The sequence below is a fragment of the Indicator indicator genome, chromosome 4 (assembly GCF_027791375.1).
Source record: "Indicator indicator isolate 239-I01 chromosome 4, UM_Iind_1.1, whole genome shotgun sequence".
Classification (NCBI taxonomy): domain Eukaryota; kingdom Metazoa; phylum Chordata; class Aves; order Piciformes; family Indicatoridae; genus Indicator; species Indicator indicator.
The window spans coordinates 4,103,276-4,129,626 of record NC_072013.1 but is presented as its reverse complement, the minus strand read 5'-3'; the positions used below and the strand labels follow the sequence as shown (position 1 = coordinate 4,129,626).

The 26,351-nt window shown below is 41.5% G+C and overlaps 1 protein-coding gene across 3 annotated transcripts in view; it reads left to right on the top strand.

The window, feature by feature from the left end:
• Nucleotides 1–26,351, top strand: part of NRXN3 (neurexin 3) — a 909,976-nt gene that overhangs the window by 16,927 nt on the left and 866,698 nt on the right. For all 3 annotated transcript variants that reach the window (XM_054400548.1, XM_054400546.1, XM_054400549.1), the window contains exons 2-3: nucleotides 15,645–15,662; nucleotides 24,658–24,687. In XM_054400548.1, the coding sequence (XP_054256523.1) occupies nucleotides 15,645–15,662; nucleotides 24,658–24,687 (48 nt within the window). The remainder of the gene's footprint in view (nucleotides 1–15,644; nucleotides 15,663–24,657; nucleotides 24,688–26,351) is intronic.

The following is a 26,351-nucleotide window of genomic DNA, read 5'->3' as shown; positions in this document are numbered from 1 at the left end:
CAGAAGCAGCTCTTCCTTGTGCTACATTTAAATAATGAGAGGTTGTTTCCCTGTTCTAAGTCTGAAGGAACCTAGCAGATGCAGACTTAATTGTCTTCTGTCTGAAGCTTAGAATAGTGAAGTGGACCTTTAGCCAGTGAGATCTCCAAGCTTGAGACTGACTGACAGTTCTTGTGTACCATCACCCAGTCTGTAGGGCATACTTGGAATCGTACTGTTGACCTCTCAGTGTTCTTAGCACAAGATCTGTTGTTTTTTGTGGTTAGTGGATTTTTTCTTTACATTGCTTTGTTTTTTCATTTTGCTTTTTACTCTTCATGTTATTGGTGGTAGAGAGGGTTGTTCATCATGCATTCATCATTTGAAGTAGAAGGACATTCTACTCCCCCCAATAGACAGAAACAACAACAATTACTCTTTTACCCATAACAAACAATTAAGTGCAGGGATATTATGACTGATAAGCAATATCCTCCTCTTGGATAGTTTCTTTTTTTCCAGTTATTTACAAGTGGGGATTAAACTGTATTACACTGGTAAAAAGGAATCAGTGCCTCTCAAATGGCAGTAAGCAGAACTGATAGTATTTGTTAGGCTTCACCTCTGGCTTTCTGGAACATGGCCAGAGTCTATACATTCTATCTAGGCACCATAAAATCAAGGGTATCACATGTTTTCACCTCAACTTTTTATGGCTAATTCTGTAGAAAAAGAGTGTTCTTTATTGTCCTCCCCACAATAACCATGGTCATGACCATTCCAGGGCAGTAGCACTGTAAGGCATAGATATCCGCTTGAGCTATCTGCAGTGGTAATGTGCTCGGAAGGACGTGAAGCTGCTGTAATCTCCTGGAATAGAAAGCTGTCAGGGGTTTCTGCAGTGTTTCTGCTTCTTTTACAGAGTTCTATTGGGGAACAGCTGATAAGCAATATGTTCATATAATGTTACATTAGATAAACAGCCAGGGAGGCATACTCAATTGTTCTATTAGTGGGAATTCATCAGGATCTGGATATAGTGTTATTAACCCTATTGCTCAACACCTGCAAGCTGGCAGGCTTGCTCACCAGACTTTTCGATAGGGAGCAACTGGTGGCTGCTGAAAAAGCCCTTATAGATGTTCTTCTGTACTTTCTGCTAATGTAGATATTTCATGACAGACTTTTTTTACAAGGGAAGATAATACGTGCTTCATCTGCTGCTCTGTATGCTGCCTGTGCTGGGTTTCTATGGGCTTCATCTTGCATCTATTGTTTTCTATTCTAAACAATTTTCTATTGTTTCCCCGTGAATGCTCCTTAATATTTAGGATTACGTAGTACAAGGCTATGATTTTCCTGATCACCTTTTACCAAATGACAGTGTATGAATTGTCATACCTGTCTAGATGTCTACCTGTACCCCACCCTTCTTCCATCTTATATGGATGTATATCAAAATGGCATGCAGTTAAAGTTCCTAGTTGAGTGGCTGCTGTGTGTGACCGATGGGAGGTGAGCAGCAGAAGATGGCTACCAGGTTGCTTCTTACAGATTCAGGAGATTTTCATACAAGCAGAGAAGTTCTCATCCAGGAGTTGCTTCTCTTGGTATGAGTTTTACATAGGAGCTGCTTAAATTTATCTGAGCCTGTGCAAGCCCTTGGTAAAAAGATGTCTCCTACGTGCTGTTCTTGCAATGTGCTGCATTAATATTAAATTCTCGGTGTTCACCTTGCAACAATATCAGTATATCATGTACTTATGCAGTTACATCCAGTCTTGTATTGTGTTTTAAATTCATATTACCAGTATTAGTAATCCTTTAGGATCCTACATTATACTGGCTTTTCATTAGAGACTTAACTTCTACCTGAAGCTTCAATGTCTGCTTTCTAAAGTTTGCTTTGAAGTAGCATTAGACTGTACTGTATTTGAATATTTCTTCTTGTGGATGTCCCCTAATACAAAGATGCATCTCTGGCTCCTTCAGCTGTATCATGCAGGATTCAACTGCAAAAAAGAATTGTACTAAAACTCCATCATTCCTATCATGTCCTTGAGGTTCTCTGCAAATCGTTGTTCATGCTATTCTTCTTTAACTTTGCATTCCTCTGTTGCGGGAAAAGGAGTATGTCTCTTGGACCACCTTCATGTGTATTTATGGCTATATCCAGCCCATTGAAGATACATCTTTCTGAACCACTTAAAGGTTATATCCAGCTCTGTTTAAATGAGTCGGCTCTTTTGCATATTCAGGCACACTTCAAAATTGTTGCATAGCCTTCCATCCTTGAAGATAGTAAAATCCTGGCTATTGAATGTTCTGAGCAATCTGTTCTAGTTTGATGCTGAGGGAGTTGAAGAGTCAGAATGTATGGTCTTGAGAGGTCCCTTCAAACCTCAACTACTTTGTGATTCAGTGGTTCTGTGAACTCAGAAGCAGATCCTAGTGCCTGTTTCTGCCATGTGTTGTGAGGTGGCAATATAGAATAACCAATTTTCTATCTGGTTAAGCATTATATCTTTGAAAAGACACTTAGGTCAGATGCCAGTTCGAGAATACTGTCCTTCAGTCACTCTTTGATGTTGTTGAAATGCTTCCCTCCTGCATTCCTGGGAGGCTGCTGCTCTCTGGTCTTTTCCAGTGGCATCCATACTGGCATATTCTTGAAGAAGAGAGAAGAGATATTACCTTTTTAGTAATTAGAGGGCATAGAAAAGGGTGTACACTCCCTCTTCCAAATCCCTTTGCAGTATTGCTTATGACTGTCACTGTAATCCAACGATGAATTGCTCTGGTCCTTAATGGTTACTGTTTTGTTTCAGGGTTGTGTCTTCCTATTGAATGAAGTTTTTATTAGCTCTTTAATTATGGTACTGATTACTCACCTGGCAGTGAATGAAGCTGTGTAAGATATAACGAGAATAAGCTGAATAGCTTTCTCTGGGTCATGCTGCAGTTATGGGCCCTGAATTGTTCCGGGAATAAGATTAGGCTGTGGCTCTTCATGACCTCATCACAGACAAAGAAGTACAAATGCCCTGGGACAGCCTGACACATGCTGCTGGTCATAATGCCTTCCTTTCCCATGCTTTTGGTGCATGAACACTTAGAGATGAATCCTAGTTGGTGAGAAATAACAGTTCCCAGAAGGGAGGGACTAGCTTTTACTCATGCAACAAGCATGGAAATTTTCTGCAAAGAGATTGCATTTAGAAATAAAAGACTAAATTGTGTTCTTTCTGTGCCCAGGTGAGAAGTATCAGTGCTAGTGTTCGAAGTGTGTTTGGCAGTCTTCTTGGTTTGGGGGGGTGTTCTTCCTCAGTTCTTTACAGTGTTCAACATGTTTATGTACTGCTGGAAGCCATTTACAACGATGGTGGCTCTTTTGGATTCAGAAATCACCCAGGATATGAATTGAGGGCTCCACTCATCTGTTAGGTTGTAGAAGGACTGCCAGCTGGGAATAACTTTGAATCTTTATTGACATATAGTGCATTTGAACTGGTGACTTGAAAGTGAAAAGCATCATACTGTTCAGCAGTGTCTTTTGTATAATAGATGTGAGAAAATGAGTGTGAAAGGTATTTATTGCACACACTCCTTTTGACAGACTTAAGAGAGAGTACACATTTAAAAAAACTTCTTCAACACCAAAAAAAAGTACAGCTCTTTTTTCTGTACCTTCTCTGTCTGTCTTGGTATGAGCTTGTGTATATTGTTATCACATTAATCAAAGTGTATGGAAAAGACAACCCCAAAATTCTTCTGCCTGCCTGTGCTTGTAATTTTAGGGGCCTGATCCTGGTCCATTCAGTGAAGAGATACATCTGCAGAATTCAATGGGTATGAGGTCCTGCCCTGCCCTGTGATTATGCACTTGGGATCTGCATGGATCTTGCTGCAGGCTGGAGGTCTACATTTAGACATTCACACAGAAAATTGTGTTTTGAAGGATGCAGAATGCAGCTGTTTCCCGTCATTATGTTTCCATTTACTTAAGTCAGCAGTTGCTCTTTTCCAAGCAGTGCCTTTCAACAATAAACAAGGCAAATGCTTCCAATAGAACCTCTTGATGACTTCTATTTAATTTAAATATATATATTGCAGCAGCAAATACAGCAATAACGTAGAATATAAAACCCACTAGCACGTAGCCTAAAAATGATATGTAAGTGTAGGAGGGAGAGCAAAAGAAGTGTACTTGGAGTACTCATACTGTATTTAGGGTGATCATTGTAAGTTGGAGGAGCATGTACTGTGTATTTTTATGTGTAATAAATACAGTTCTCACTTTACAGGCATACTGGAACTCCATCCTAATTGGAATTGGAGTGAATGAATCAATAATTAGTTGATACTTACTTATGCCAGACCCAGAGGAATGCTAAGCACATTATAGATACTAAGTGAATTTCAAGATAATGGTCTTTATTTTCAAACCATTAGGCAATTCAGGGAGATGAGTGTTTAGAACAGGAGACTGTGAGTGGTTCCTTGGCCAGAGTGACCTACTGAAGAACAAATCTTAGCACCCGGTGGTACTAGGTGGCTAACTAGCACTTCAGCAGCCTTTTCTGAGGAGTCTTTCCCAAAAAGCTTTTCCACAGTGGGAAGTGTATGGCTGAGAGGGAAAGTGAGAACTAGTGTGCAGGGATTTTTCCATACCTAAATAAGAAGGTTCAACAACAAATAGCATTCTAAGGCAGATATTTTAATGAGATATAATACAAAGAGGAATATAGACATGAGTAAATGTTATATCACTTCAGAGGCTGGAAACCAGGCTTTCAGGCAGCATCAGATGGACTGTAGATGGATTTTCCTCCTACTTCTCATGCTGTAGTGCCTTTTATTTTGTGCAGCAGGCAGAGTAATGTATCTTCTTCTGATGGATTGGGATGTTATTTCTGTCATAACACCCACCATCACACAGCACGGGCCAGCACAGGGCACTCCAGCAGGTTCTCGTGTGATGTCGGCCCCTGCTAAACATACAGGCCCCAAGGACAAGACCCAGCAGAGCAGACAGGGTCTGGTCAAGATCACTAACTCCATGCATACACTGTCTTATGAAAGGTTCTCAATACAGAACTGAATTACAAATTAATCCAGTCTTAATCCTGTAATAAACCTAGGTCTGATTCTGTATTAGCTATAATCAGTATTGACAAGAGTAGGAGTTTCATTTTCTCTCACCACCTTTTTTTTTTTTTCCCCCCAAGAAGAGCTGTATAATCTCAGGAATCTTAGGGAGGTGTTCAGCATCGTGGAGTTACATTCAGTGGTGAAATGCTAATAATTCTACTTATTCCTTCCATCAAAGATGTACCATGATACCGAAGATACAATATCTGGGCTAATGCGTGGAGCCTGCCAGAAGTCCCTTTTAGTGTGGAAAATGCCACCTCTTGCTTTCTGTGGGACATCTGTGTGCCTTGCAGATGGATGTACTATTCAATTTCTGTCTTGGGCTGCTGTGATGCAGCACAAGAAGTGTTGGCATGTGGTATGAGTAGATGTCAAGAAGTGACTGGTAAGTGACAAGAAGTGTTCCTTGCTCTCTGAGGCTGCACAAGCTGCTGCTTCTTCAGAGCTCAGGTGGTGGTCTCTGAGGCCAGTGGTATGGGATGGTCTCCCTGCTGAGTCCTGCTGCCCGGGCCCAATGTGAGCAGGGAAGGGCTCAGGCAGCACAGAGCTCAACCAGTGGAGCAGAATTCCTCTTCCTGCTTCATGATTAGGTTAGCAGCAGAAATAGGGATGGGGAGTTTTCATCCTTGCAGGTTTTCCCTCTTGTTCTGTAGTCTTTGACCCTTTCCAGAACAGGTGGTGTAGGAGGAAGCAATACCAACTATGAGAGTCAGGTGGGTTGGGACAAGGATCCCCCTTATTCTCCCTCCACCCTTGTCTGACAAGGCTCATGGTAGCCTTCTGTGGCTCCAGCTCTGCTTCTTCAGACTGTTCTGAGGGGAATATTAACATTCTGTAATAACTCTGTCAGACTTACCAAGGGATTTGTTTTATTAATTCCAACTGGGTACAGCAAATAGATTATAGCTTGGACCACTTCATAGGCTTAATGAACCTTTTCTCTGCTTACTTATGACTTTTTACAAAATCTCCTTGTGCTAACTCCTATTTCTGTTCTCTGTGTTGCTGTTTATCAAATATACTCAGTGCTGCATATGTCACAGTGAATATACCCGAAGTTCATTCCTGTCCATCTCTTTTTCTTGGATGGTAAGGCAGGAATAGAGGCAGGACAATTTGCAGTGGATTTGGGAGGACTAAATGCCTTTTGGTAGCTGCTGAGACAAGATGAAGCTGAAAATACTCAGCACATGTGCGGGCTGTTGCTCAGCAGAAGGAGAGGTACTCTCTTTCGGTGGCATATGATGAGCAATCCCTGCTTTCCAGTCCCTGTCTTGCTGGCAGGCAGAGGTGGGACACCACAAGTGTGATTTCAGTACTTTGAGCAGATAGCAGAGTCCCTGCAATGGAACTAGTTTTAGCTTCTTGGGTCACATGGCTAGTTCACTTTAGTATAAGCCACAAAATTGATCAAAAATAGGTTCATTTTTTTGTGGTTGTCAGCATAGGAAAGTCCACTGTTGTGCATCCTTGGGATTTGTTGGATGATTCACTTTCAGCTTACAAAAACATATCTTTCTATGATATGAAGCAGCTTCTGAAGTGTCACATTGGTTGATTTAGTCCTTGTTAAAGCCGAGAGAAAATTTGGCTTGTAATGGGAAGTTAGTTTCAGCTGTAATTAGAACACAAGGAAGCAGCTGTCCAAAGGACTGTAACTCTTTTGCTAGTGGTTCCTGAAAGTCATTGCAAAGCACAAGACTCTCTCTCCTTGAAGGGAAATCTGAATGAGGATACCTTAATTCTTTGCATGGGAGCAGGTATAGAGATGCTTAGGTAATGCTATAAAAGTGTGAAAAAAGAGGCAGAAGTATAAAAAAGGTGTGGTTTTGGAAGGTCACAGGTGCCTGTTTCATCTGAGCTGGAAGGGAAAGTGAAATCATCTTCCTCTTTTTACTACTGAAGATGAAAATGCAAACCCAATTTTCTATGTAACCCTGACACTGCTCCTAATAGATGAATGGCTTATCAACAGTGGTCACAAATATTTTAGCTAAAGGCAGGAAAGTCATTTAGTCCCCCTTTTTCCTGTGAGTGACCATTTAGGTGGAAAAAGCTTTGGCACTTCTAGTACATAATATGAGGAACCATATGTCAAGCTTCTTCTGTTTGCATGGAACATTAAATGACAAATTGTAGTGTTTGTGGGGAAGACTCTGTACTGTAGTGTGTTAACTTGGGCACACACTATCAGTGTCCATATTACTTGTCCTCTGATATCTGTTCCTCTTTTGCAGAAGCTGTTGCTTGCTCTTGGGCCAAGTGTTGCAAGTGAATTCTAGGGCAGATGAGTGCTCTTTATGGAGCTGTGTGTGATACTGCTAAACAGAAAGAAAAGAAGGGATGTGGCTCTACACCAGGCCCTGGTGAGGAACAAGGCTCGCCAGACTGGCAGAGTGCATTCTTAGGCTGATTTGTCCAAACACAGTCTGTATCTCTTATTCATAAACTTGTCAGCCTGTGTTTCTGACAAGAATAATAACTTTGTTCTCATTGGATTTTTTGCCAGATTGTGTAGTACTGTATGCCCCTAGAAGTGGGACAGGCTTCCACTGAGTTTAGACCTGTGCTAAAATATATTAATGACACAAATGGCCTGGTACAACTAACCCAAGTGTAAAATTCAAAACTGGTCCTGCTGTAGGTAACTTACATCTCTCTGCACTACAGGGAGAGGATGATTGCCATATGCAGAGGGTCTTGATGGACCAGCACTTTTCAATTTAGAAAGAATGTGGCTAAAGCATGAAGTGAATAGTAAACATCAAGATTGTCGTGGTGATGCTGAATGGAGAATGTTTATTCATAATATTTCAGAAGAGAACAGAAAAAATCAAGGAGATAAATATCTGTCAAGGATAATTAAACATTTTGATCATTATGCACTCTCCATCACTGCTGGAAGCTGATAATAAGGGTACTGTGAATGTTCTCAGTTCCTTTGACTCTTCCCTGAATACCTGCGCTTGGCTGCTGTCAGAGGCTTGGCCTTGGTCTCTGCCCTGCTCCATTACTGAAGCTCTTAGCTTGTGACGCTTGGCAGCTGTTACTGACAGGATTGTCTAAGGACAGTGCATTTTGAATTAGAATAATAAAATCATAGAAAATGGGATTGGAAAAGGTCTCAAGGGTCAGCTAGTCTTTCCAAGACAAGATCAAGTGTATCTGAAAAATTAATGAGAAATACTTGTCTAGTCTTTTTATAATAGTCTTCAATGCTGGTGTCTAACTCCCAGCTCCCAGTAGCGAAGCTATTCTAGAGCCTCATTACCCTTCTGCTACCAAAGCTTTCAAAAATTCACAAAACCCTTATCTTTCTGCATCATAGGTTTCTTCTCTTTCAATCAATGGTGAATACTGAAGACATTTTTATTTTTTCCGCTTGCAGTGCCTTTCAGAAGTTATGTAGATATGTACATTTGTGTGCTCCTCAAGCTCTTGGCTGAATGGAGACGTACAGGGCTGCTGTGCAGAATAGCAGGGAGTGAATCCTCTATTTCTGTGTCTAGCATGAAATGGAGAAAAGCTTCATCTTGGAATTCTCAGGCTATGTATCTAGTGAAGATCAGCAAATTGTTTGGAAGGTACCAAGTAATTAAATTCCTGTTGGATTTTTGCTAGTAGTAGGCCACAGAACTATTGACTTTTCCCCAGCAATTTAGCTGGGCCCCAAAGATTGTATGTGAATGTATTTGGGATATGTGTGAGAGGATGGTACTTTTGCTGAATGCTGGGAAATCAGCAAGCAGCTTTATCTAGGAATAGTAATGATACAGACTTAATCAGAAGGATTATTATGAATTCATTTCTCTAAGATTCTTTTCTATTGTTAGATTTTTTTTTTTTTTTTTTACTGGAGCTAGAAATACTGGTGCACTGGTTCCTGAAAGAAGTGTGCACACTTAATCCATCTATACCATGTTCATAGGAAAGCACTTTTCTATATGGCCAGGCAAATGCAGCAAAACCATGGTGGCTTGCAAATGTCTCCCCAGCTAGCTATAGCACACATTGCCCGAGTATCTTGGTTGTCTGAGGGGAGAAAGCTTGGCTCCATGAGGTAAAGGATCCATTTTCTTCAGTATATATAGGATCCATTCCAACTTTATACACTTTAGACGCTGACATACTCAGGCATGTGTCAGTCAATGCCACATTTAGCCCTGTGGAGAGGACAGGCTGCCCATGACATCAATGCAGACAGTACAGAGTATTGGAGGCATCAAATCATTGTCAATCATTCAGATAAGATCAAATCCTTTCACCTCATTTACATCTGGAGTGCTTTAAAATCACATGGCACTTATAGTAGAATTGGCCAAGTTTCATTCTGACTCTTTAAGCAGTTCTTGTTCTAACTCTGACATGCTAAACTGCTGTGTTGCCTTCCTATAAGCTGTTAAACATCTGTTTCTTTCACTTCAGAGCTGGCTGCATTTCAGTACTGGCTGAGTGATTCCTACATTCACAGCTAATAAATGCTTTGAGATCCCAAGTATTATATGTGCAAAGGCACAGTACCACAAATGTCTGCAATTCTATGCAGCTTACAAAGTTGAGTACTGCTCCCAAGAGACTGAAGCCTTAGAGATCCCTTAGGACAAAGGACACAGAGAAATGTAATTGATTGTAATGAACTTGTTTGTGTATGTGTCACCACTTGTCTCCAGTGAATAAAGTCAGAAGTGTTCAACACTCCATTAATACAAATTACAGGGTCCCGTTCTGGAGTGAGACAATATAACCTACACCTGCTAGTACTGTGAAGTTCTTGGTGATCCCAGTGTGCAGCTCAGTGATAGACTTCATAGGCTTGAGTGGACTTGGATTTGTTTCAGTATCCTAAACATTTAGCAAATTAAATAGAATCAGTCAAATTTACTTCTGTGGCAATTCCGTTAGAATCAGTGAAAGGATACCAGTGATGGATTCTACTACCACAGTAAGACATGTTAATTAAATATAAGAGATGAAATCATGACACTATTAAAGTTACTCTCAAGTCTTTTATGAATTTATTGAAGCCAAGATTTTAACCTAGTTAACTATAAGTACAATAATCTTCAAGGTGCCTGTCTCCTGTGAGAGCATGGGCACTACAGGGATGTTTTGCTAAAGCTTGGAACTGGCCTTATTATTACAAGAGCACAACTTTACCCAGGCAAATTGTTGTTAGAAGCTGTTCATACAATGCAAATTCTATTTCTATTTATGTTGCCATAACTCTCCCAGGTGGCTGTGAAACAATGTTTCCTGAAGAGGAAGACAAGAAGTCTGTACAGTTTTGCACCAACACTGGTTCCCAACAGTTTGATATAGGAGGTGAAGTTAAGAGCATATGTTTGCCCTTACCTTAATAGGCCAGGTTAGGATGGAATGAGACCACTTGCCAAATCAGCATCTGTAATTAACCTTTGTTGGACACAGTGTCAAATTAATGAAGACCTTGATCATTGCAATTTGAAGGGTTTCCAGCTCAGCCAAAATGCAATTCAGCATCATATTGTTAAAAAGTTGCATGACAGCTCAGTTAGGAGGAAATCACCCACTTCTGAGTCACCAGCGTCTCTTACTACTACACCACAGGAGTCCAGGCTGGTTCATCACATCTTTTGAATAATTTCACAGGCTGCTATAAATACATCAGTCCATGGTCTCTGAGCTGTTTTCACCTACGTCAGTAAGTGACAGAGAGTTGTTCTCTGTCAGTGAAATTGTACCTATATCTGTTGTCTGTATTTGCAGCATGATGAGAGTCAAATCTGTTTTAGAAAAGCTTTTTTAGATGTTGGTAACTGAATGATCTTCAGATGAAGGTAATTTTCCTGGCAGGATCTCCTCTTATGTAGGAGCAGGTCTCCTATGAGCAAACCATGTCTCTAAGTGTTAAAACTTTTGCCTTCATCCTCCCCTCTATTTCTACCTGCTTCCTAGTCCTCTCCACACACTGGCATTCAGAGAGAGAGCAACCAAAGAGTCCTGGAGGGGGATGCCAAAGAACTTGAGAGGCTTGTAGTACAAGACAGTGCCATTCGCTTCTAGCTGCCTATTTCCATTTAGCCTAGGATGCTTCTAGCTGACAGCTGGTTTATGATGTGTGAATTCAAGTAGTAGCTCTCAGTTTAGCTGGCAGAAGACAGACATCCACAGCCCACCAAAGTGGGGGACAAGACTGAATGGACCATGGAAATAGGAAGGAAAGCAGATCTCTTCAGGTCAAGGTGATGTGTACTGGTGGGACTGGAGTGCCTAAAAACTCTGTGCTGTCCTTGTCTTCCAGCTGGAGAGAGATGTGCACTCTCATGACAGCTTCCCTTATCGCTAAACTTCTTGTTAAAAATATTACAGTTAAAAATACCTCAGATATTTCCTCTACAGGCATAGGAATGATCTGAACTATAATAACGTTCACTTTATTCCTCCTGCTCCCCTTCATCCTCCTCCTTCTCCGCCCACCCACCCAGATGGCTAAGGCTGCACCAGACAAAAGCAGCAGCCCTGCTGATCCCTCTTTCAACCCAGCTATTAGCATCAAAGAACAAAAGCAAACAACACTGGCTTGCTGCTCAGCCCTCTACAAAGGAGCAATAAATGGACTCCTGTGTACAGGATCAAGTGAACTCTGCCTTGCCTTTTGTTAAGAGGCAGACTTTTCTGTGTTTGAACTGCTCAAAGCTGAAGGAAGTGGAGAAATGTCCATCTGCAGAGCAGTAAGTCCCATGGTCATGGGCCTTTTTGTTAGCCAATAGGTTCTGCATGCTCCCTGTTTACTCAGGGAAAGCTACACTCCTGGGTCCCTGTGGTAGGTAAGATGTCCCTGTGGGGGGAGGAAGGTAGTGCTGATGGAAGAGAAATAGAGTGGGGGCATGTTTTAAACAGTCCTTTTGAAAACAAACTGCAAAAGCATGAAAAAAAATTGAGAGAGTATCTCAGATGGCAGTCTGAAGGAGAGTCAACTCAGCTCCCCAAGTCTGGTCACTTGTCTATTTGCCATCTCAGTCTTCTACCTTTCTTGAGGCATTAGTTTTCTTCTAATTGTGGAGCCAGCAGCCATAAGGAGCTAGATCAGAGGCTTCTTATTAAGAGTCTCTTTTGTCAGTATATGCAACCATGGATTAAATTGTGCAGCACAGCACAGGAGTACGCAACCCTGCAGAGGTGTTAAGGGTTTTCCTTTAAGGACTTGCATGGCAATTTCAGTTGTATGCCACAGGGCCTTTTGTAAGGACTGGCTGATTACGCAGCATTTTTATCTTCACAAAGCAAGCAGTGCTTTCTCTGTGTATTTTAAAATAAAACCCAAGTACATTCAAAAATCAGCATTTGCCAGCAGATACCACATGGGGGGGTGTCTGCAATACAAGAAACTCCCTTTGTATTTGGTATGGGAAGTAACGTGAATGAGCTGGCCTGCCACATGCATACACACTGCAAAAGTGTCACTGAGGTGCAAACAGTGACTTTTTCGATGCAACTACTGTATACAGAAATTGTGTTGAGTGGAGACTTTCCAAAAAAGGTGTAGCAAAAAGACAGCTAAGAATAAAACTGGTCCAGATCAGTGATGCCTGCTCTTAAGGACACTGGAAATAAAAAAAAGAGTAAAAGGAAACCCCCTTTCTGACTATCCCCTATTACTTACGACTGAGAAACTGTGTTTAGAGAGGCTTGTGTAGCTCATAACACTTCATTGTCCCCCTTTTTAACAGCTTCATGACCCATTTAATTCATGTACAGTTAAATAAGTATTGTTTCAAGCAGTGTATCAGTTACAGCTCACTGCCTCTTCCCTTACTTGCTTAATGTGTTTATCCCTTGCTCACCCTTGGTTATCTCTTTCTTTTGCCCTTTCTATCTGCTGATGCTTTTTATTCCCTAACCATCCTACATGTTTCCTCCTGGAGCTGCCTGCTGTTCTTGGCCCCGCAAGATAACCTGGGCTGTAGCTGTGCACGCTCCTTTGTCAGGTCAGGCTGAGAAGACAACAAGGGTCTAGAGCTTTGTACCTGCTTAGAATCAGCTCAAAAACATTTGCTGTACTTTATGGTCCTCTCTTCTTCCTCTTTTAAAATGTTTGATCATCTCTGACTGCTACTGATTTTCCCAAGCAACACCTCACAGAAATCATATCCAAGCACTATGCTTGGAAAAGACTGTTAAGATCATCAAGTCCAACCATCATCTAACTCTGCCAGGGCCTCTACTACACCATATTCTTGAGCACCACGTCTAGATGGCTTTAAAATACATCCAGGGATGGTGATTCAACCACCTGAACAGCCTCTTCCAATATTTAATAAACCTTTTGGTATAGAAGTTTTTCCTATGTCTAACCTATACCTGCCCTGGTGTAACTTGATGCTGTTTCCTCTTGTCCTATCAGTTGTGACTTGTGAGAAGGGACCAGCATCCACCTCTCTACAACCTCCCTTCAGGTAGCTGTAGCAAGTGATGTGTCCCTCAGCATTCTTTTCTTCAGACTGAAGTACCCCAGATCCCTCAGCTGCTCCTGATAAGACTTACTGTCAAGACCCTACACTAGCTGTGTTGGCCTTCTCTGGACACTCTCCAGCACCTTAATGTCTCTCTTCTACTACAGCACCCAAAACTGAACACAGTACTCAAGGTGTGGCCTCACCGGTGCTGAGTACAGTGGGACAGTCACCTTTCTAGTCCTGCTGGCCACCTCAGCTCAGATCCCTGCTGTGGGCTTGTAAATTCTTTGCCATCATGTCCACATTCTGCAGTGTTATTTAAGGGTCTAACACCTTCCTTCAGGCCCTGCTCTCACTTTTTTTTTTTAAACTTCCATCCTCAGTTGCATGCATTGCTGCCTGACCCTTGTTTTCTTTTGCTACCTAAATGTAATTGTTTTCAGACAAAATTTCAGTGCTGTGCCTTCCAGGCTTGCATGCCAAGACTGCAGTTCTTAGACACAATTCATGGGTTAAAAGAGAAAAGCCAGCAAATAATGCTCAGCATACCTGACATACACGTTTAGTAGAAGCTATGGAAATTAAATGAGTTGATACAGTAGCCCCTCCCCTCTTTGTGTGTTGCTTTATTTGGGTTATTGGCTCCTTAGGGAAAGATGGCTTGATATATGTGTGATGTACTCCAGAAACTTTTCCTCAAATTATTCTGGAGCCATCATAAAGTGATAAACAAAAAACAATATGCACAGGAATCACTCTCTCACCACTAAAATTCAAGTATCTGAGGTAGACAAGCGATGGTGGTTTCACAGCTGGTTTGGATGGGCAGGGGGAATACTAATGGAAATTGGAAGGGGTATTTGAGGAAGAAGAATACATTCTTAGATGTTGGTGAGTAGCCAAAGCACCCAGCCTGTCATGCTCCTACACTTGTGGCAGAAATGGTTCAGGATCTGTAGTAGTCTGAATTGTTAATGTATGGTTTTGAAGTCTTACTGGAAAGATGATACCTGTAGCAGATACCTGGGCAAGGTAAAAGCCTCCAGGGCAGAATAGTACCTATGAACTTGGTTCCATTATTTCCTCAAGGAAGTGTTTTCTTTTTTTCCTTTGGAGGGCTGCTTTGGAAGGAAAATACTGATCTAGTCTAATCCCATGAGATTTAAGGTGTTATGATAAATATTCAGAACAAACCTAAACCTGGGATGCTAACAAAATTCAGACACAATTTTTTAAAGTACATCTTGTGAAATTGGTAGGCTCTGCCCAAAACAGACACTACATTTCAAGATATACCTCATCTGTGACTGATACATAGTCATTCTCCTCCCTTTTTTTAAAGGGCTAACTTATTCCGGGATTTATTTGCTTGGTTCTGAAAAGTAGTCTTATGTCACAAAGAGACAAAAATACTGAATGACGTTTGGTTCAAATTCAGCATCTTGTGGGAAAAAAACATGTGGGATGTGCCAAGCCTCTGGCACTCCTCCCCCACCCCTCCTGCTGTCTGCAATGAAGGATGTTGGTTTAGGAATGATGGGCAAGAGGAATGAAAAAGAATGGACTTCTACACTTTGGGTCTGAGTGTCTGTCACCCAGTCATAAATTCACATGGCCCCTCATAAAAGGGGAGCAGGTTCCTTACTTATTTTCTGAAAACTTGCTTGAATTTATGTGCAATGAGACCTACTGCAGGCAGGTTGTCTTTTGTTTCTTTCTTTTGCATTTGTGTGTGAAAAATAGTAGAATATTTCAACTGATATTCTTACAGGTACTGACGTGGCTTGGTTCTATCTGATTCCAGGACCTCTCTCCGGACAGATATGATGATGGATTCACTTTTACATGCACAGTGGAGAGGGAGCCAGTGCCTCCTCCCTTGCATGGCTGGGTGCTTGGCTGCAGATGGGTGGCCTTCAAACAAACCTAATTATTTCTGGTTTTGCATGAAATTGATTTCCATGCAAGGATGCGGAGTTGCTGTGTGCATCTCTAATGGCTTTTTTTTCTTCTCTCTCTCTCTCTCCCTCTCTTTTCCTGTTCTCTCTTCTGCTTGCCATGAAAACACCTTGACAGATGTCAACCATATTCCAGGTAAGTGTTGCTTTTGCTGAGCTGAAAGCTTGCTCTTTAAGGAATGGTGATGGACAGTTACCAGGGGCAGAAATCTCACCCTGTTTCCTGAGAGTTTATGGAGTAACTTGTCATACTGGACATTACAGAGTTTGGATTGAAAAGTCTGTGCTAAAAGGAGGGCTTCATAGCAGTAAAGGTCACAAACTTCCCTCTTCAGAAATTACATTGCATTGGTCAGTTAAAGGGACATTTTTTGAATGAACGCTACATTAAAAATGGCTGTCTGATTGCCTGACATTGAATAGTACATCATATATAATTTATTTTTGATATGTCTGTGTGTAGTCTGACATACAAAGCTAGTTCAGCCATTTTCTTTCTATTGGAGTCTATTCCTTTTGCGAGTCCTAGTTTCATTTCCACTAACAGAGATATTTTTTGTTATTGTTTTATTTTAGGTTTTAAAAAACAGTGAGTATCTTTCTGGCTGCATGTGAATGTGTAATCTTATTTAGGTATCAAAATTCTTGACAGGGCACAGATGATCTATGTAAAAGGAAAAAAGATTGTGTGTTTTCTAGGCTTGTTTATTTGGGCAATTCTTCCACAAAGAAGTATTTTACCCAGAGAACTCCATACCTCCCTCCCCAGATTACTCTCTCTCATAGACAAAAGGATCTGAGTCCCACAGTTCCAGCAACAAGGGTTAATCACGCTAGACCATCTTATGCTGTAGTCCACATCCTGTTGCCACTGAAGCTTAAGAAACTAATTTTTACCTCATGCTTAGGCAGCTCCACCTGGTTTATCATTATATGAAATGGAAATGAGAGTCGAGGGAAGCAGCTGGCATTGGCCTGGCTGGAGTGGGATGATGGGAGAGTTAAGACTCTCTTCCTTCTCAGCTTTCTGCATAACTTCTGCTAAATTTGACCTGGACCTGGAATGAGTTCTCCATTCAATTTGCTTCTTTTCTACACTTGGATAATCAGATTTCGCGAAACTATTCAGAGAGGCACTGAGGGCTGGCTGATTGGGTAATTTCCCTGCATACTAGGCTTTTTGGCTTTTTGCATCCTGTGCATATCTCAGCTGGCAACAATAAGGATGGAAGGGCCCAAATGGGAAATGTTGCCTGGTGTGCCTTAGAAAGAAAGGCTTTGTCAAACATAAAGTTGAATCTTTGCAGTGACCCATGGGGCTGAACATGTACCTTCTCTGCCCCAGCGTGAGATGTCCAGGAACTCCTATCTCCTCTCATCATGTCAGGATCTGACAGGACATGCACCAAGGGCTCAGGGTCACAAGTTTCTCCACCATGTTCTGAAGCTGTTGGTAGAACTGAGAGGGCATGGCCTTGCTATGCTCTACCAGTAGGACTCATGATATTATGCCATGAACAAATGTTACCTTGAACAATATCAGTGCCATGTCCCAGGCCTGCACAGCATGGTAGGGGGTAATGACATCACTAGTAGGAGCCCAAGCAAAGGTGTCACAACCAGGACAGGGCCATGTTGCTGTTACACAGTCACCCTGGAGTGATCCATCCTTCTGCTCTCTGAAGGGACTCTTCTGCCCCACTGCACTCTTACTCTTGGATGTGCATTTTTTTATTCTCCCCATTGCTCGTATACCTGTTCTTGTGCTCAGGACTGCTGTATGCTTTCTCCTCTGGATTTCTAGTCACATGTGAATGCTTTTTTCTGTGTGCTCTTGCACTCACCCATGTTTTCTTTCTTACAATTACGCACGCCTTATTATTTGGCTCCCTAACTGTTTATTAGGCAGTCTAATCCCTTGCTCAGCTCCCATTGGGAAGGATGCTGGCATTGCTGTGTGACTGGGAACACCAGGTGGGTTTGGGTGTGCACTTACCCTCTGCCTGGCTGTGCAGAGGCTTTCTTCCTATTTGGGCATCTAGCTGTCTGTATTGTGGGTCCCTGTCAGAATGATTGCTCTGTTTGCAAGACAAATTAGGGATGTGAAGAGCCCATTGACTACCCAAGTATTTTTAAAGTGTTGAATAGACTGGTTAGAACTAAGTCCCCAGTAAGAGACGATAGCTGTGAATAGGCTGGGACTCGCCACAGTGAGGACCACAGAGCTCTGCTGGGAGCAGTTTGTTCAAGGTGCAAAGAATCTTGTTCAGAAGAGACAGAAATGTGTAGTATGAGCCTTCCCAGGCTGTGAGGTCTCTGCTTGTGAAGAAGGGGTACACCAGCCACAGGGACTGGTGTGATACACTCCTTTCAAGAGCCAACTGAAGATTCAATCTCACTTATTTCACAAATTAAAGGAGTTTATCAGATATTAGTCCAGCTAATGTTATGGCCCCAGTCACAAAATAACACCACCGCATTGTAAGCAACAAAGTCAAGAATTTCGAGCCCTGGAGTTGGGACTGTTACTGTCTGTACTCAGGTGGTTCACTGACTTTTGTCATGTAGAGGAGAAATAACTCAGCATTTCAGTTTCCCCATTGGGGTTATAGCTACAGCCTCACCTCACCTTCAGAACACGCAGAGATCTTGGGTTGAAGATTATGGAGGTTAAGAGCTTTTATTGTTCATGCCATTTAGCCCCTTTGTGGGAGAGATCTTCACATGTTAATGGGGAGGAAGCTAAGAGATGGAGTTCTGAGCATTTTGATGTCATGATTTTACTTCTGACTTCCGTTTGCATGTATTGAATAGACTCAACTCAGTAGAAATCACCTAGTTAGTTGGGACCCTGAGGAAAAATTTGTCCTTGTTTGCCCAAACAGGAACAAGCATACCACCACTTTTTTAATCAAACCCTTAAGTTTTCAAAGTCCATCTTCTAATGCTTCTTTCCCTTCTTCCTCACAGGGCTATTGCTTCAGTCATATTTGCATGTCATAGGGCATTTAAGCAGTGCTTGTATGCTGGCTTCTACTTCTTTGAAACTGAGCTTTGATTTTTGGTCATGAAAACATATGAATTTGAAGTTTTCTGTCTGGAGAAAGTACTGGGTCAGAGGTAGGATTCACCCATGCCTTATTTTCAGAGCCATTTGTAAAAGTGGTAGAAACCAATTTGTGCAGGCTTGTCTTCTTCATAGGTCCTGCCCTTGTTTTCATTCTCACATGCGCTTTGCATAAGGCACTCTCCCCCAATCGGATTCTTTTGCAGAGAAATGTGAATCTTTTTCCACTTACGCTTCCACACCCTTTTGCAACAATATGACAGTGGTGATCACTGGGGTCAGAGCAAGAATTCAACTACCCCAGACATGTCTTCTTATGTAGACATGTATGAAAGTAGACACTATCACTGGTTAAAGTACTTTATGACTTCATATTGCGTCCAGATCATGGTGTTGAACAGTCATCCACTGACATATTTTCTCTAGATGCATCTGGTCATTGTTTTTTTTAATCCACTTTATATATATAAATTTTTTTTTAAACTCCACAATATACTGTGAAAACAAGCTCCATCATTTTATCATTCCAATGTGGAAAGTATTTTCTTTCACTTCTTTTTACATCTGTTACTTGAGAATTTCATTCAGTGACTCCTATTCCTTGTGTTTTGGCAAACGGAAAAAAAAAATTCTCTGTTTACTCTGTATTATTTGGAATTTTACCTCTATCATATATACTGTCAGAGATGTCTTTTCCAAGCTGACAAATTCTCTTTCATGCCTAACAGGTCTTCTTTTCCCAACTTGTGTACCTACTTGATCCAGGTGCATTTGCAGTGATACACATCATCTTATGGGTCAGCTGTAGAATGCATTACCCTCAGGTTTTGCTACCTGCACACATTCGTTTGTGCATGTGGCCTTCTTTGTGAACACTTAAGTGTTCATTCCATGCTTTCAAACATTACCATGTTTGTAGCCCTCCCTATGTGAATACTTCTAGGAACATGCCACATGCACGCTGTTTTTGCTGTGGGGAAAATGAGATAGTGTGGTTTGATCACTCTTTTTGCCTGTAGATGCTGGGGTAAATGACTTTGTCTTCTACCTCATGCTCTTATTCCTTTGATTACTCAGAGTAGGTGCCATGCACCCTGCCTTACTGCCCCAAATAATGACAAAACCTGTCCTGGAATTACATAGCAGAGGAAGCAGAGGGAATGGCAAAGAGGAGCTAGCACAGCTGTTGTGTGTAATTGGATTGGAAGTGGGCCTCTGGCTACAATAACAAAACTGCACTCCCGTCTGGCCTCACTGCCAGGGCCCGCGAGGAGCCCCTTGGCTGTCATGCATATCACGGTTGAATCAAACAAAAATGACGGCTCCCCATCCTGTGCTACTGCTTTGCCCCGTTAGAATGAAAAAGGCATCTTATGTGCCAGCAGGCAAGGAATCAGGTCATCCTTTTGGCAAAGCTGACCTGTCTGGCAGGTGAAAGGTCTGAACGATGACTCAGAATGATTTTTTGCCTTCAGCCGTTCTTCACTTCTCCCAGGATAAGGGTTTTGTTTCTTCCTTTAAGTCTGTCAAAGTGCCATCCTTCGACCCTGCTGGAGTGCCCTCTGTTTGGTACATGGAGACTCTTACGGAGTCTTTCTTGGTCTCTGGGTTTTTAGAAAATCTCAAGATGCCTGTTTAAAGAAGGACCACATGGGAAATGAAGGACTTGTTAGCTCTCTTCCCTAACTAGAAAAGGGAACTGCTGATGGAGCAGGAAGCTCAGAGAAGAAAAAAACCCAAACAAACCTGTTTCTGAAGGAATCATTGGGTTTAGGAAATTAGGAAAGGATGTGAAACAACAGACTCTATCACTCATCAGGGTGCTCTGCTCTCTAATAGATGTAACTTTGTTTTTGGAAGATTCCCTGTTTTGCTTGATTTCTTTCTTCAGTTCTGCTGTAGAGGATTTGTGTGTATATCCTGAACAGAGGGCACAATGCTCTAGCTCAGACATGCATTGCAGCTGGCCCTGTTATTGCTTGAGTGGGTCATGGAGCTTGATACCCAGGAAAGGATCCTCTCTGAGCAAACCTGCCCCTGGGGATAGTTGTGCTGCTGCTGCCTGGCAATCTCTCTTCCCATTCATAAAGAGCTTTTGGGCTAATCATCTGGCAGCATCATTAAAAGGGAAATACTAAAATTGCCTGCATGCACATGCACACCCTAGAGCATGGGCCCAGTAACTTGAGACAACGTATAATTAACTAGATGGACTCCATCCTCCTTTGTTGCTGCAATCATTTGTCACTCTCACTTTTGTTTTGTGTTTTTGTCCCCACCTTCTTAGGTTTTGTGGCTTTGTTTTTCCATTTTAAGTACTAAGTACCTAAATGTGGTGCTGGGAGTGGAGGATGGGGAGCAGTGGAGGTGAGGTTCAAACTGCCTCCAAGGTTTTCTTCATTATCTCCACCACCCTGAAAATTGTGGTAAATCCTTAAAGCTTAGGACAGATGTACTCTGAAGCTACTTTTAAAAATGTCCTCTGACTTCCTAAGAATCTGGTGTTGGCCTTTGATACTTCATACAATTAAAACCACTTAATTTTAATATTTTGATATAGCAATGTAGTTCTTTGAAATGTTACTTTGAGATTAATATTAATCCTTTAAGGAAATAACACTGGTTTGGTAGTAGGTTAAAGAAATATCAAAAAACCTCCTAGACCTAAATAGGAACAGTCAGTTGTGGCAGGCATAAATTGTGGCCAGAGAGCAGATTTTATATATCTGTCTGCCCTCAACAATGGACATATTATTTTAATAACTAGCCAATATTCTGAAGAAACAGGCCACTTTCTCTTCCTATTACTGCTGAAGGTCTGAAGAGGCTGGGGCTCAAGAGGCTGAGCACGAGCAGATGCTTGTTATTATCTAAGAAACCTGTTCAGAGCCTTCTTCTGAAGCCATGCACTCATCCTTACTGTCACTCTCATTCAAGGTTCAAGGATAGCAAGTCACCAGGTTTCTGACTTCTACACAGAATTTCTTTGCAGGCAGACAAGCTATTCATTCTGAACTTTTCTGAAACTTTTTGCAAAGCACTTGCTCCCCACTCTTTTTTTGAGCAGAAGTCGTGCCCAGTCACTAGATGATTATATGAATGACTAGCTTGGTTAAGAAAAAGCACACAATCCCTTGACTGTTGTGGCTCATGCAGGTTTGTGTGCCAACCTTTTCCCAGTTCTACACTGGCTTGACTTGCAGTGCTGGGTCTTTGCTCAGAGAATATCTAGGATTCAAATGAAAGCATGTTTCACCTGGATTTTGGTGAAAATTCAGATTTTCTTATGCAATTACCCTGGAACAGGACGCCTGTTGGCACAAACAATAGTTGTATACAAGAATAAATTGTTTTGGGGCAAAATGAGTTCATTTAGCATCCGAGCCTGCTGAAAGCTTTGCTGGCCTTTATGGATCATGCTCAAATGGCATGCTGATAGGTGACCACATGGTTCTGTCAAAATCTGGTCTAGTTTGCAGGTCTCAAAAATTCTCACACTTCCTGCATTGACTTGTTGGCTCCCCTATTAGTTTATTATAGTGATGCTCCATTCTACTTTGAGATGACTTTGACTTTTATGATTTGGTTTAATGTCTTGTCATGTCTTGAAACTGATGTAAAGGCGAGACAATGATGTTAGTTAATGTTTTCAGTGTTGATTTTACTGAGACTAATTTAAGGCCTTTGTTACACAGGCTGCAAATGTCAGATTTCAGATCTCAGTAGTTGAAGATCTTGGTTGTTAATATTTTGTTGGAGTTGAATTGCAAGGAAGGAAAATTTTCAGATGAGAAAAGCTGGCATGTTATTTCATTGTTTATATTATTATTCTGTCTAATAATGAACCTGGAATTCTGGGGTTTTTTTTTGTTTGTTTGTTTGTTTGTTTTTTTTTGTTAAAATAAAGATCTGTGTTGTTTTGATATTTTTCTAGCTCGTGGCTGGTGGAGAGAGAAAGCAGTCTTGTGGTGTGATTCAGTGTGTTTAATGCAGGCTCTTGCTTTGAACATTCTCTGGAGTTTTCTCTTGGGCAGTGTCCCATCTTCCCAAGTGGACAAGGCCCTTGGTATACCCTGAAACTGACATGATGTGCTTCTCAGCCACGTCTTTCCATCCCTGTGGTGTACAACAGCCGAGGGCTTGGAATCCCAATCTCTGCTATGGGTCTGATATCCCCTTCCTGTTTGGCGAGCTTCAGCTGCCTGTCATACTGCCACTTTCTTGCCTTTTCCATCATTACTACAGGATCTTTATGATTTGTAGGTCCTAGCAATTAAATTTTGTCTCCTCATCTTTTACAATGTCTTTGACAGTGACTTTCATTTGTTCAGACCTAAGATTTGCCTACCAAAACTGGTGGGGTCAGTGGCCGTAAATAGAGACACAAATTCAACCCACTCTATTAGCAGAGCAAAGTTATTCCGTGAAATTATATTTTGTAATTTAGACTAGAAATATGTCCCACAGTAGAAATTCTGATGTGTTTATTTATAGCTAAAAAAAATAAAAACAAACAAACAAAAAAGAGAACTATGCTGTATTTACGATTATTTTTCTAAATCCACAATAATCTTCAAGAACATTAAGACATCTGCATTTCTTAGATTGTACAATTATTAATCCCCTTATCTGGTCTGGAGTTCTCTGTGGGTGAACATATTCTTGGGATGATCTGGATTTTAAATTTCTATAGCAGACGCAAATGAAAAGTATAAAAGAAAGAGAAATAAACAAATTCAAACTCATCATGCTGCTTGTTGAAAATTTTCATTCTAATAAATTCATCTGACTTCTCAGTCCCAGTGAAATTAAGAAAGTCACAGCCATGCTTCATTAATAGACTGACTCAAGATAGGGTGTGTGTATGTATATCCCTGTATCAAAATCCTTACCATACTAAGTGCTTTGAGAGGTGAGAAATGTGGAGAAGGGATCAAGCTAAAGGAAGAAGGTTGGGGAACTCAATAAAAAAGGCTTCACTCATGGCTTTAGTTGGGTATTTCTTGATTTTTATTAAGTTAGTTCTGTGATATCATGTGGCACAAAGATTAAGCAATGAGTCAGTTGGATGGCTTAATGGATTTGGCATGAATATATATCAAGTAGTATCTAAATGATGATTGTCTGAATACAGTTGTACAGTATGCATTTTGAAAATTTTGGGCTAGAAATGAATTTTAATTGAAACAAGCAATGGTTATGCTGGAAAGAATTACTGAGCAGAGACTGGAGCAGCCCAAGTGATCATCACAGCCCCATCTACAGAGCTGACAGTGACTGTAACTGCTGAGGGGAGCTGTATTGCTGTCTGGCTTTACCTTGAGTTATGAAACCAAATAGTAGCTTTGGCAGATGAGTCGTAAACTAACCCACTGCCCTCAGAAGCTGTATCTCCAGTTCTTCCTGGAAAGAAATGCCATAATGTTAAAAATAAGTTGCATGTCATGTTTTAGTCTTGCCAGGTCTGGTGTACTGGTGTCTGATTAGTAACTGTGAGCAATGTCGATCAACTGAAAATACACGGTGAGACCACTGTGTTGAAGAATGAAGGTAGCTCGCTCCTTGTGTGTGTGTATGCGTTTAGTCCAGGTGTTCTGACTGAAGCAGATGTAGTAGAATCATGGCCTCCCTTTAACTGACCACTGCAGCCTTGAATTTTTAATCTTTAGCTGAGGAGAAGTTATTTCTATAGAAGCTATTTCTGTCTCTAGGGGAGTGAATGCTCCCTGCAGAGCCCTGTTGCAGATCTTGGCTTTCCTAGTCCATTTAGCCATACCAGGTACAATGCCTCTGGAGTTGCTCCCCAAGGGATATGAAGAAAATGTGAAACACAGTTCTGCAAATACCAGGAGGGTTTTTTTCACCTGTAACAGATGCTTACCTGCTCAGTGTGGAAAGCAGCACCTGCAAACATGTGTACTCTGTGTGCAACACCCATACTTGGTCTAGTTCAAGTATGTGAGCTCCAATCCTCTTGGACTATGATTAATGTGCATGGATATTGCTGCTTCTTTTCCTGTTTTGTTCCTTTTTTTCTTACTTCCTCTCTCTCTCTTTTTCAAAGGCCTCTCACACCTGATGATGAGTGAACAAGGTAAGTCCTTTGACCTTCTCTTTGTTTTAGTCACTGATCATGAACGAGTTTTGCCCCTGCTGCTTTTCTGAGGTGGGCTATGCATGACAAAAGCAACTAAGCCTGCTGGGCACCAGACAAGCCATTTGCATTTTTACCTCCGTGTCCCATGAGCTGTAGCTACTTGTCAGCCTGGGACTCAGGTGCCCAGAAGGGAGCATGAGATAATCCCGTGGACAGTAAAGAGGTATGTTTCTGCCTTCCATGCAGCCCAACAACTATTTTATCTTGCCATTTCTTTCTTGTTGTGCCATCTGTAATGACTCCAGCTTCTGACTGGTAAATGTAGACCTCAGTGTTGGTCTTTATTTTTAAGTGTGTAATTATTATAAAAAATATGTTAATAGGCCTCATGGCATGATCCTAACTGATTATGAATCCTGAGGAGAATTGCATATAATGGCCTGTAAGTCCTGTATCTGCAACTGAAATTTCTGAATATGCAAAGTGCAAAATGGTTTAGAAAAAGAAGAGGGCTAACCCCAGGCTGGCCTACAAATGCAATCTAGGCCTATATCAGAGTTCACATTTTAATATCTCAGCCTGGATTGTGCTGCAGGTGTACTTACTATGACATGGTGGGATCATTAGTCCCATTTTGCACTAGGGACATGTGGAGCGAGAAGCTGGTGAGGAGAATGATGACTCTATTTTCTTCTATCAGAGTTAGTGTCTTGTTGACATGGTATCAAGGGTTGGGCCTGGGCTGGCCATTAAAAAAGTGACAGATACTCGCTATTAACCCCTCTCCCTTCCCAAAGGGGAAAAGAAAGTGAAAAAGGGGGAGAGATATCTGAATTGGAAAAGAAAAGTGAAAGTAATAAGAGTAATAAAATTAAATATATACAAATCCAACATCACACTCACCCCCCTTGATGGCAATTGCATCACCATCACCACTGATATGGTGGCAGAAGTCCCAGACTGGACTCAACAGCAGATGGGAACTGGATTCAGGAGCTAGATACTCGATCTGGATTCGGAAACTCATAGATTGGGATTGACAGCAGAAAGCACAGAGTCCTCGGACACCGGTCATTGAGGAAGAGAGCTTGACCCTCATGATCCCTCAACTTTATACTGAATATGGCATATATGGAACGGATACTTAGCTGGTCAGTTTAGGGTCACCTGAACTGCCCACTCCTCCCTGCAGGTGCGGCTTGTTTTTGTACATCCCAAACATGGTACACAAGATTTAGCAGTGACCTTGGTCTTCATTCCAGTCCTTGGTATGAAGAAACATTGAGAATTATCATTGCTAGAAGCAGACACTGTGTTTGAAATCATGCTGTTAATTGCAGAAAGTGCAGTTATGTAGAAGAGACTGAGCTGAAAACTAAAATCCCCGAGCAGCACTTGTTCTATTCTAATTCAAACCAGGACACATGGGTACGCAGGGAGGAGTTAGCAGCACTGGTGAAACATTCTAGTCTTGCAAATGCAGTTACATGGTTGAAGTCTTGATGCAAGATGTGTGCATGTGGTGCACTTGGAAAACCAAATAAACTGTCTGTTTATGGGGAGAAAATGCAAGTTTAGACTCTAGAGCCTGATTGGGCTTTCCTAGACTAGATGTACACAATAGTGGTTTTGCCATTGAATGAACATGTTAATAAGATAGA